At 41.1% G+C, this 11,670-nt stretch overlaps 1 protein-coding gene across 2 annotated transcripts in view; it reads right to left on the reverse strand.

The window, feature by feature from the left end:
* The window catches only part of DDX10 (DEAD (Asp-Glu-Ala-Asp) box polypeptide 10), a 184,870-nt gene that overhangs the window by 164,958 nt on the left and 8,242 nt on the right, over positions 1 to 11,670 (reverse strand). For both annotated transcript variants that reach the window (XM_014966204.1, XM_014966203.1), the window contains exons 2-7: positions 11,504 to 11,660; positions 6,319 to 6,379; positions 5,954 to 6,084; positions 4,237 to 4,395; positions 3,709 to 3,829; positions 2,137 to 2,326 (exon numbers count right to left, since the gene is read on the reverse strand). In XM_014966204.1, coding sequence (XP_014821690.1) covers positions 2,137 to 2,326; positions 3,709 to 3,829; positions 4,237 to 4,395; positions 5,954 to 6,084; positions 6,319 to 6,379; positions 11,504 to 11,660 — 819 coding nt within the window. The remainder of the gene's footprint in view (positions 1 to 2,136; positions 2,327 to 3,708; positions 3,830 to 4,236; positions 4,396 to 5,953; positions 6,085 to 6,318; positions 6,380 to 11,503; positions 11,661 to 11,670) is intronic.

An 11,670-nucleotide genomic window follows, 5' to 3' on the forward strand; every position in this document is an offset into this window, starting at 1 on the left:
AGATCATCTAGTTCCAATCCCCCTGCCATGGGCAGGGACATCTTCCACTAGACCAGGTTGCTCAAAGCCCCATCCAACCTGGCCTTGAACACGTCCATCTTGTATACTGGTTATGTAATTTCCTGCACGCACAAGCAGGCATGCAGGATACATATAAAGAGAGCAAAAAAGAAAAAAAAAAGAGAAAGAAAACTCAGGCTGGAAAGTTCTCCCACTTTGAGGAACAAGTCTTAGCAGCTCCACTAGAAAGCTACTCTTGAAAGATGAATCAATTTCCTTACTAAAAGCCAGTGGGGAGGAGGGGATGACTTTTGACATTACTTCTAAATTCATTTACTACTAGCAAGCCAAACTCTTTCCATGTCTAAGTAGTGACATTCAAATTGCCTTGACTTAAAACGCAATTTTGTCTATTAGTCCTATTAAAGCATCATTTGTGCTTAAGGCAATGTCAAAGCACAGTCTAATCACGCACAAAAAAAAGAGCATTGATGTACTTCTACTGATTACACCCTGACATGTAAAGTGACTTTGTAAAGCTCTGAACTGTCATCTTAACTCACCTTTCCATTCTTTGCAAAATAAACTAAAGAAAAAAAATTCTTTGGCATATTTGCCCTTGAAACTAAATGCCCATCCTCTGCCTCATCCTAAACAGACCAAGGGTGCTCAAAGTAATTTTTTTAACGGTGTCCCTTCGGAGGATGAAATTACAAGACATCGCTCCAGTTCTGCTAGTCAAATTTGAATTATGCCACAGTATCTTTTGCTTTTTAAGTCTTTCACAGGAAACTGTTTTCATAAGGCAATAACCTATTGTATACTAAGGCAGTAAATTCAAAAACAAATTAATAATTTCATTTTTTTATGCAGTTTATTATCCAGTCACACTCATCCAGGTATTTTTTTTTTCAATTAAATTTAACTTATAATAGACTTCACAAAAAATGTGAGATCTGTGAAACAGATGTATAGTCAGTCCTCAAAACGAAGACTCCATTCTAGGCTTGTACATCCTCTTCTGCTAAGAGGCTAATGAGCACACAATTTTTTCAGGTAATCATGGTTATTTAAGAAGCCTTTGATAGAACCACTGATTTAAAAAAAGGTATGTGCAGTACAATAGAGAGATCATCAAATCAAACAGTTAAAACTGCCTCAGGATTCAACCTGGTTCTGCTGTTCATTTTGCTGAGGATTTCTCATTTACTCTATGGAAAGCCATTTTTATCACTGTGCTTCACCTTTCTCCTACATCTTACATAAGGAAACACATGCCTACCCCACAGAAAAGCAGAAAAAAAAAATCATACATGTTCATAAGCAATATGACACTTAGATGACAGAACCCACAGAAATACAAAATATTAAATAACGTCCTTCACTTAGATTTTGAAAGAAAAAAATGTGCCAAAAGAGGTGCATTTTTTTTTCATTTAGTGACATATTTATTTTTTTGAGCTTGACAGACCACGTACTGCACTTCTCACAAGGTCCTCCCATTCTGAGCCAAACTGTATGGCATGACAGATTTATTTCGAGCGCACACTAAACCCAGCACACCAGGAAGCCACCAGACTTACTAATGCCACATGCTTTCATTTGGGCAGCTAATACTGAATACACAAACAAGTCTCTCATTCTGTACTTTTCCAATAGATTGTCATTTCCTTGGAAGGCCAGATTTATCAATGGCACACAGGAGAACTGTATTTGTGCAACACATGTGCTGGTTCTGCACAGAGATTATGCACACATAGGAGGCGAGGAAGGCAAACAACACAAAAAGTAGCAATTCACAAGTGAGTGCTGCTGTCAGGACACTATTCCATCCATGCTATAACCCACTCTGGGACTTGCTCCCAAGGAAGGAAATCTCCAGTCTGAGAAGCTGCCTGAGGAGCCATAAGGGAAATGCAGGTTCAGCCTCCCTGTAATGAACCAATCAGAACTAGTGCCCTCTTATCTGGAAACTCCTTTCTTTCAGGAAGGAACACAACAGGATCAGACACTGCATGAAGGGGGATGCACGACATAACTTCTGATTCAGGGAACTGACAGTCAGAGAAGCAGTTAAGTAGGATCACCTTCTGTATAGCCATCCCAGAAAAAAAAAGAAAAATTATCCCAACATACCTGAATTTGGCCTTCTCATGAACCCAGACATATTCTGGATCTTTCAGACTCAATCGTGCAAGATCCTTCACTGATTTTGTTTGTGTTGCAGAAAAAAGCAAGGTCTGGCGTTTCTTAGGCAGATTTTCTATGATTGCATTCATTGTATCAGCAAACCCCATGTCTAGAATTCTATCAGCTTCATCAAGAACTGAATTGAGAGAGAGTTTGAGAAAATCTGGTCTTAGCTTTATTTATATATGTTTTAAAAATCATACATCAAATCCATATAGTTCAAATATCCATGCCTACTTAAACTGCAGAGATTAACTTAATTACTGTATATGACAGGATTCTCTTTAAATATTCAAGTACTCTAAAAAATACTCTTTTTTAAAAAAAACTGCAATAAAAATCATAGCATTTCCCATAATCTATGCACTACAACCCTCAGTTTCACATGCTGAAGCATAAAAGATCAGCATTTCAAGTAAACAGTTTGGCAATTTGCAGACAGACTGCAAATTACAAACTCCCTGTCCTATTACTGAAACAAAAGCATGGAATATCAAACAGTGCTGTACTACTCGTGATGGGGCAAAACAGACTCTCCTGTACCTAAGCTGAATTTATAATTGAAACACAGGGTATAAACAGAATAGTACAAAGCCTTAAGAAAAGGGCCTACATTTAATGCAGTTTTTGTCTAACTGCCATGAATTGTACTAAGTGTAGCAAGCATAATTTCACATTTTATCAGCTTCATTAGCTTTTTAATTGCTTCTAAATTCCTCAAGCTATGCTAAAGATTACGCAGTTCTTAGTGGCATGAAAACCTTTTCATTACACTAAAATTTTTATTCAGGTTGGAGGGATGAAAAGCAACAATGTTAACAATGCTAACAAAACCATGAAAGGAGCAGCAACCTGTCTAAAAATTCAAAGAGAAGTGTTTTCTAAAACTGGCCCAAAATACACATACCGCAATAGATATTCCACATAGTTATGTCAGGAAAAACACGAGAGCCATAGCCAGAAAAGGCCAGCATTAGCCAAGACAAATCTAAAGGATTATATGGGACATGACGTTTGGGTTCCTCACTAACTCACCTACTTGTTCTTACCATCCTAAGGAAGCGTACTCAGCAACTGTTTGGGAAAAGGTACACACAAGATAGGGGTTTTCTTATTTCCTATTTTAATTTGTACACGTGCAAACTTAAATGCCATCCTGCGACTAGGAGAAACTCTTTACCCAAGGAAGTGCTCCACACAACTGTGAACGGTTACAAAACATTTCTAAGCACTTTAAAGTACTTAAAAAAAAAAAAAAAAAAAAAATTCCTCACTAACTCACCTACTTGTTCTTACCATCCTAAGGAAGCGTACTCAGCAACTGTTTGGGAAAAGGTACACACAAGATAGGGGTTTTCTTATTTCCTATTTTAATTTGTACACGTGCAAACTTAAATGCCATCCTGCGACTAGGAGAAACTCTTTACCCAAGGAAGTGCTCCACACAACTGTGAACGGTTACAAAACATTTCTAAGCACTTTAAAGTACTTAAAAAAAAAAAAAAAAAAAACACTTACTCAACATTTGCAGATCAGATGCATAGAAATATGAAGTTTCGTCCATGTGCTGTAGAAGCCGTCCTGGAGTGCAAATTAGCATATTTATGTTGTGGATTCTTTCAGACTCTTCTTTCAGATCCTGAAAAGGAGGTGAAAACCAGCTTAGCTCTAGTTGTTCACACTGGAAGCCCAGTACCAGAGATGACCAGGCCAGCTTAACCTATTGATAGTTTTTAGAAAGAATAGTCAATTAACAGCCTTTCCTCTTCCTACAGAGATACCACAATTTCTTCAGCATGCTTACACTTGTGGCTTGAGCAAAAAGTATTTCAGAATAATTTAAACAGGACAGTCCTGGAAAACTTGGCGGGAAGGTTCATCCAAAAGACACAGAGTAGACAGACAGGAAAACAAGTGGGTCACTGATAGGTTCCCATTAACTACTCTCTTCCTTCACTTTTCGTTTCCAGGATTTCCTTCCTGAACTAGCACTTAACATAGCATTCATTCATGCTTCCATACGGCAAGCTCCACGAGATGACACACCTTTCCTCCAATGATAAGGCCAGCTGAGAACTCATGATTCCTTCCAACTTTACGCAGAACCTTGAAGGTTTGATATGCCAGTTCCCGGGTAGGCGATATTATCAAAACTCCCAGTCCATCAGCTGAAGTCCACTGATGGCGATACAGGAGTTCCAAAGCCTGAAAAAAATTACCATATTCTCAATATAATTATCTCAGAAGGAAAACATGTAACAACAACAAATTCTGTAACAAAGTGTCATAAGAAAAGATAAAGCCATACTAATTAAAATAATGACTTGAAGAAACATCTGTATACATTTCACAGTTTGATTATGTATCAATTCTGATGATAATGATACTTGCTGAAGCAAAGTTCCCTAGTCCCAGTCTATGACAGACAGTAACGGGTGGTAAACCGTAAACATTTTACTGCACAATTAATCCTACTCTGCTAAATTCTGGAAATTAAGCCTTAATCATTTATATGAGAAAAGAATTCAGATGTAGAAAAACACATAAGGTATTGTGGGAACAAGAAACAGAATGAGCAACTAGAAGAAAGTCAATTATTGCAGCTTTAATTCTGGTCACAGACTTGAAGCAATACTATCCACGCATGCTGCACACAGAGCATTCCAACTACAGTTTCCATGCACCTCAGACCAGGATTATTCCTCCTCTTATGAATTCACATTGCAGAAATGCTGTCTTAGCTAATCTTAACACAAAGATTTCACAGGTGTGAACACCTGAAGCATTCTGAAATTCTGAAGGCTCTTAAGCATCTTAGTACAATTAATTCTTTTTCACTCTTCATCTCTCCAGCTCCTCTCTTACCACTTTCATCCCTTAAAACTGTTTTAAAACAAGGTTTGTAAAATGAAGTACTTCTACTCCTAGATTAACTAACTGGGCAATCTCAAAACACCTACTGCTGTTCCCACAGTTCCTGACAGAACAGGCTTCAAAGAAATCTACACTGACAAAAATGCAAGTAATGTTTCAACCAAAAAAATCTCCATAATTAAAATGAAATTTCTTTTTCCCGTTATCTAATCATAACATGATGGGGTTTCCACCCACTTACATGTGCACTTAAAGTGAACAAACTTCTCAATTATACTTTCAACTTGAAGAAATGAAATGCAAAGCATGATGTTTTGAGTAAAAACAGACCAACATGAATTATCCATGCCAGGTGTTTTCATCTTGTTTCTCCACTTACGCCTGGAAGTGGTTTCAAAGGAGTCCACAAAAGACAAGAAAGAAATGGAGCTTCACAATCACTAAGCTTATTTTTGCTATATAAGGTCCAAATCCTAAAATTTTAAGGGGGTGAAAACCACTCATCTAAAACATTCTAAGGAACTGAAGAAATTTCACTGTTCTATTCCATACACTTACGTTTTCGAATTTTAAAAGAATTTGACAACTAGACCTGCACCAGGAAAACAGATTCCTGACAGAAAAGCAAAGCACTTCCTACATCACACATGGTCTACCAGTGGCAGGACCAAAACTGCATTTCGAGTGTCAAAATATTCCAAAGGCCAAAAATATACTTCTTTCAAAATCTCAAGCTGCTTTATTAAATTAGTAACTTGGTTTTCTTGGAACACTTAGATCAGCTGAATTACAACTTTTCTCCCAGGATCTATTAACATAAACTATTTGACATCCATTACTTCCCAGATAACTTGGTTGAAGAACAAATGGAAGGATGTAAATTACTTACTGGGACAATAAAAGCCAAGGTTTTCCCTGATCCAGTCTTTGCAGCTCCAAGTACGTCTTTACCTTGTAAAGCCAAACCTATGGTTTGCCTCTGTATCTCCGTTACCACGCGATACTGAGCTTCCTGCAATCCTAGTATTTGCAGTGTGGGAAGGGAAGAGAGATTATGGGAAAAGAAAGAAATAATAATAATAAATAATAATAATAATAAAACACTTTATTTTTGTCTTGCCCAGAGTTGTATTCCTCTGTTTACAAAACACTGTATGTGACAGTAAACTTTAAAACTTAAAGCAAAAAAATGCTCAGATGCAGATAAATTCATTTTTACCTAAATCATTTTCCAAAGAAAACTTTTGTACTCACCTCTTAGAGTTTTCTTTGACAATGGAAAATCAGAAAATCTTTGAATTTCACTCGGATTTATCTGAAATGAAATAAGTTTAATCACTGATTATAATCTAAGCATAACACAGAAATTAAATAACATTCTTACAGTAGCTGTTAACATAAATATGTAATAGTTCAGTATGACCTGAGCCAGGTTAGCTGGTCAGGCAATCTCTACTAGTTTGACCTAAGCCAAACCATTCTTCTACCATAAACTGTTTAGTAAGTAATATGATATACTTTAATCATGCCGGCTAATAGCACAATTTAAAGCTCAGACCATCATGAAATCACAGGACTTGGGTTGAAAGGGACCTTAAAAGGCCTCTGCTCCAACCTCCTGCTTACAGCAGGTCGTATCTGAGGTCAGATCTGGCTGCCCAGGGCTTCATCCAGTCCAGTCCTGAAATCATTCAAGGATGGAGACTTGAGAGCCTCTCTGGATAACCCGTGCCTCTGCCTCACTGCCTTCATGGGGAAGAAGTGTTCCAGGCTGGGCACCTCTTTTTTCAACTTACACCTGTTGTCTCATCTTTCTGCCCTGCTACATCTCCTCAATTATCTTCCCACTGGCACTGGGGGCTTCTGTAAGGTCCCCATCTCAACCTCAAAGTCATCCCTGCTCCAGCTGAACAAGCCCAGCTCCCCCAGCCTCTCCTCACAGGGCAAGTGCTCCAGCCTCCACCATGGCCCCACTGAACTGGATCCACTATACTGATGCCTTTTTCTTACTGGGATGCCCAAAACTGGAGGCAGCATTTTTCAGGGGGGGGGAAGAAAAAAAAAAAAAAACACTTTTAGTAAGATACTGTGGCATACAAGCATGGTTTAAAATTTCTACAATGCAGTGCACCACAAGCCCCAGATATCACTTGCAATTAAAACTCACACTAAGCATTTCACATACAGCATCTCTAGAAACAGAACTTCCGTAACTGCCTTCTCCAAAATTGTCCCAGTCAGACAACTGCCAGTAGAGATTATAATAAAATATCTATCGCAAAACACAATCAGCCAATTATTTCATATTTCTGTGTGGTTGCAACAAGTACCAAGTTTGTGATTCATGCACGCTAAGCATAAATTCATTTTCCTGGGAATATCCACAGAGGAGTAGTTTGGTTTTGGAGGCTACTGCAAATGGAGTAGCGATAGTCATATCCCATAAAATGAAACTCATAGGTGTTACCTCCCTTCTTTTTTAGCCATTCTGGCCTAAGAAAAGAAGATATTCCTATGCTGCAAAGTAATTATCTTCCTGAAAAAGAGATCATCTGCACTTGCAACAGTTTAACCGATGGCTCTGCAGGGCTTACGGGTATAGGTATGGAATAAGTACATGGTAACCAACCAAATAGGCAAGAAAAACGTAACCTCTTGGATTTTCAGACCCCTCAATGGATGGAAAGGGTTAAACATGTTTGGAATATGCTTGTTGTGAGGCTTCTCCTGGCTGCATGCCTAGTGGCAGGCAGTCCATATGGATGCATAATGGCAAACAATGGCACTGTTAATGCTTCAGAAACCACTGGAACATCTGGACTCCCAGCAGGGTTTAAACAAAGGTAGCACTGAATTAGCTGTGTCTGTGGTTGCTGAAAGAGAGCGATCAACCCCAGACCCCCGATGAACCCCACCAAGGGGCCACCCCCTCCCCAGAAGGCCCTGCAGACTGGTGGGGGTCAGCATCTGCTGGGGAGGAGGTCTCACAGGGGGCTGCATGGGAAAAGCATTTGGGGGCATTGTACAACTTCTTATCAGGTGTTTTAAGGGGATTGTGGGAAAGTGCAAGACTTGTCATGGGACATTTAGGGGAAGGATGAAAGGCAGGGAAAGGGAGGGATCAAAGTGGACTGGGGAGGAACCAGTGTGAGAAAATAGAGGGGAAAGGACATAAAAGTGGCTGGTTCTGGGTAACCCCTGGCTGGTCAGTACATTCATCTGACTGAGCTCTGCATCTGATCACCACAGTCTAGTCTACAGTCTTACCAAATATTAGTAATAAATAATTATTGCTGCTATGATGTAAGAATAATAATTACTCTTACATTCTCTCTACCCACTTTCTGTGTGGGTACACCCTCTATTCAGAGCCCATGTGAGAGACCACCAGCACCCTTCAGGCCAGGCAGGTGGGCAGCAGCAGGAGAGCCGAGTGCCCCCCTGGAGGACCACGAGCCTCAGGGGCTGGAGGTGCTGGTACTGGGGAAACTGGGGCCTGAGGCTGCTCTGGGGCAGATGGAGCTAAACCCAGCTACCAGAGAGACCCATTTTACATCTGTTGAGTATTTCACCACCAGACGTTAACCCAATTCACACAGAGAAGAACGGCACCTGCTGCCCGTGCTGTTCACACATTCACCTGTGGCTGAACACACGCGTGTGCACACACGCACACCTACCGGGAATACACACTCACCTTGCTGCAGGCTGGACTGGGAGACCCAAAACTGCAACAATCTTACATCTATCTGATTGTCCGCCTATACCCTGAAGCTCACCAGATTCACCAATCTCTAGCACTTGGTATACTTAATTTTTTAGAGCTGTCCTACAGGGTACAAACATACTAAAAAAGTAGTTCATTGTCCTGACACCTACTAATTTACCTCCCTGCATGCATCCACCACTATAACATACTTGAGAGCTGTTAACTATACATACACACACACAAAGCCCCCAAGAGCATGTGCTTGAGTCCATGTCCAAAAATTTTGAGATGTCAAGTAGAGATCTTAAGAAAAATGCAATACTTTCACGTCTGCTCCAGCTTATAGGAGATTATCAAAAGATGTGTACAGCTTCCACTGGCAAAGTTCACAACAATCAAGAGCAGCAGGAAAGAAAAAAAACCACAAAACTCAGAAGAAAAAAAAATTAAGAAAATTAAGAGACTACTGTATCTATAAAGCCCGAGCAGATGAAGAGGAAGGTAGACTACACAGCTTTGAATTCATACTGACTAGCATCCATAAACTGAGATTTCCAAACATCAGTACATTTCTAATAGGTATCATTTCTCTCTAAGGGACTCCTGAACAGAAGTCTCCCAACACAGGGACCAAGCAAAACGGTCTTCAGACATTCCTGACAACTCGTGATAACAATTCCAGAGAAGGCCTCAAATGAAGAGCTACTGAGCTGTCAGATCAACCTTATATCTCCTTGAAGCGCTAAACCTTCTGCAGGCTCTGCCAATTATAGAAAACTAAACTACTTTTTTCCTGAGGGTTTACAGCTGTTTAAAACACCTAGATCATAACACTACTCTTTTCAGTCTAGTTCTCTCTAGTAAAAACAAAAAAAGTAATTTAGCGCATGAATTTGATCTCTAGATAAAAGGAAGTTAACACCTTTATTAAAACCCAGTTCTGACATATTTCAAGACAAAGCTCTTGCAAGGTAGATTTCAAACTTTCACTGTGTCCTAGCAGAGCAATTAAAACTTCTGTCAAACATTACTTTGAAATCTTAAAGTTGAATTATTTTTACAAAACCTACTTGTGCTGAGAAGCACATATATTAAGATAGTACATTTCGGGGTGGGGGGGAAACTATCAGAAGCCACCAAAAAAATGTCCTTTTTTCAACTTTCACAAATTGGATTTTCTGAGAAATATTTCCAGATTCCTTTGATAATTTTGAAGATATTACGTATCCCACACAACACTACATATCGGGGTGGTTCCCAGTCTTATTATTTTGCATGCTAAAGGATCCCAAGTCAGGGATGTATACAGGTTCAGTTTAATTTCAACCAAGAGACTGTCCATGTAGGAAAACAGTATGCCTACAAGAGGGAAAATTATCTTACTAATATCAAAAAAGAATTCAAGCAAACTGTTATGTGAAACTAAATGGATAGATTTTAATCTCTTTAAATTTTTTAGCTTTTAGGTTTTGACACATGAAATGGGCTACTGCAGCAACGTGAAATTGTCCTAAATAATTAAGGCTGCTTTGAGTATTTCAGCAGTCAACATCTAAGCCGTTATCCACAATTATAGTACTTTCTGCTAATCAGTATAGCTCAAAGCCAGCCACCTCCCAGAGAAATTCAAGGGAATCTAGGTGACAAAACCAACACCACTGACCCTGGCTCTCATATTCAAATACTTATTTCCTGACCTAAGGTTAAACAATACACTCTTCTGGTGTGACGTTTGCCTGTAGGACATCTTCTACAGAGACAAAAGTGTCCCATCTCCAAGAGCAAGACATCCATGCTGCCTGGTCAGAAGGGAGAGGTGCTGTTCAGTTACAATCATTCCCAACATCTGCGTCAACATCTGGTGAGGGTGCTCCAGGAGCACAAGTTTTATAAGGAGAGGCTGAGGGAGCTGGGGTTGTTCAGCCTGGAGAAAAGGAGGCTGAGGGGAGACCTTATCGCGCTCTACAACTACCTGAAAGGAGGGTGTAGAGAGGTTGGGGTAGGTCTCTTCTCCCAAGTCACAGGCGACAGGACTAGAAGCAATGGCCTCAAGTTGTGCCAGGGGAGGTTCAGGTTAGATATTAGGAAAAATTTTTACACAGAAAGGGTTATCAAGCATTGGAATGGGCTGCCTAGGGAAGTGGTTGAGGCACCATCCCTGGAGGTGTTCAAAAGACGGGCTGACATGGTGCTGGGGGACATGGTTTAGTGATTTTTATTTTATTTTTTTTTTGTCAGAGTTAGGTTGATGGTTGGACTAGATGATCTTGAAGGTCCCTTCCAACCTAATGATTCTAGTATTCTATGATTCAATCTCCTCTCAACCAGACTCCCCTCCCGAAGGCCTCACTTCACTACCCGCCCTGCTCCTCAGCCATCTCCACCCGGGACCACTGGGACTGAGGTCACCACCCTCTCCTCCCCTGCCTGGGGGCAGAAAGGGAAGGAACTGAGGTTCACTCCTGCCTCATGGAGGTGAAGGCCCTGCTGCCTGCCACTGAGCATTGTCACCCAACAAACCTGGGGTGACAGCCAGAGGAAAGCCCTACACCCTGCTGACATGGGGTGCTCCCTACCCTACCCAGAACTACCCCGTTCCTCCTCCTCTCCACAGACCCCACACCTCCTCCTCCTCCTCACAGTTCCCCCCTGTCCTCGCCCTGCTCCTGCTCCCCCTCGCCCCCCGGCCCGGCCCGGCCCCGCAGGACCAGCCGCCCACCCCCGCCGTACCTGGGGGTAACGCTGCACCAGGCGCTCGATCCCCTCCCGCTCCACCTGCCACTCGGGCCGCTTCCTCTCCTTGCGCTGCAGCCGCAGCCTCTTCGTCCGCCGGGTGTATTTCTTCTTCCAGCGCTCGAAGCTGCGCACCGGGTCCATGGCCGCCGACCCCCGACCGC

The sequence above is a fragment of the Calidris pugnax genome, unplaced genomic scaffold, assembly GCF_001431845.1.
Source record: "Calidris pugnax isolate Ruff unplaced genomic scaffold, ASM143184v1 scaffold20, whole genome shotgun sequence".
In the NCBI taxonomy this organism is placed as follows: domain Eukaryota; kingdom Metazoa; phylum Chordata; class Aves; order Charadriiformes; family Scolopacidae; genus Calidris; species Calidris pugnax.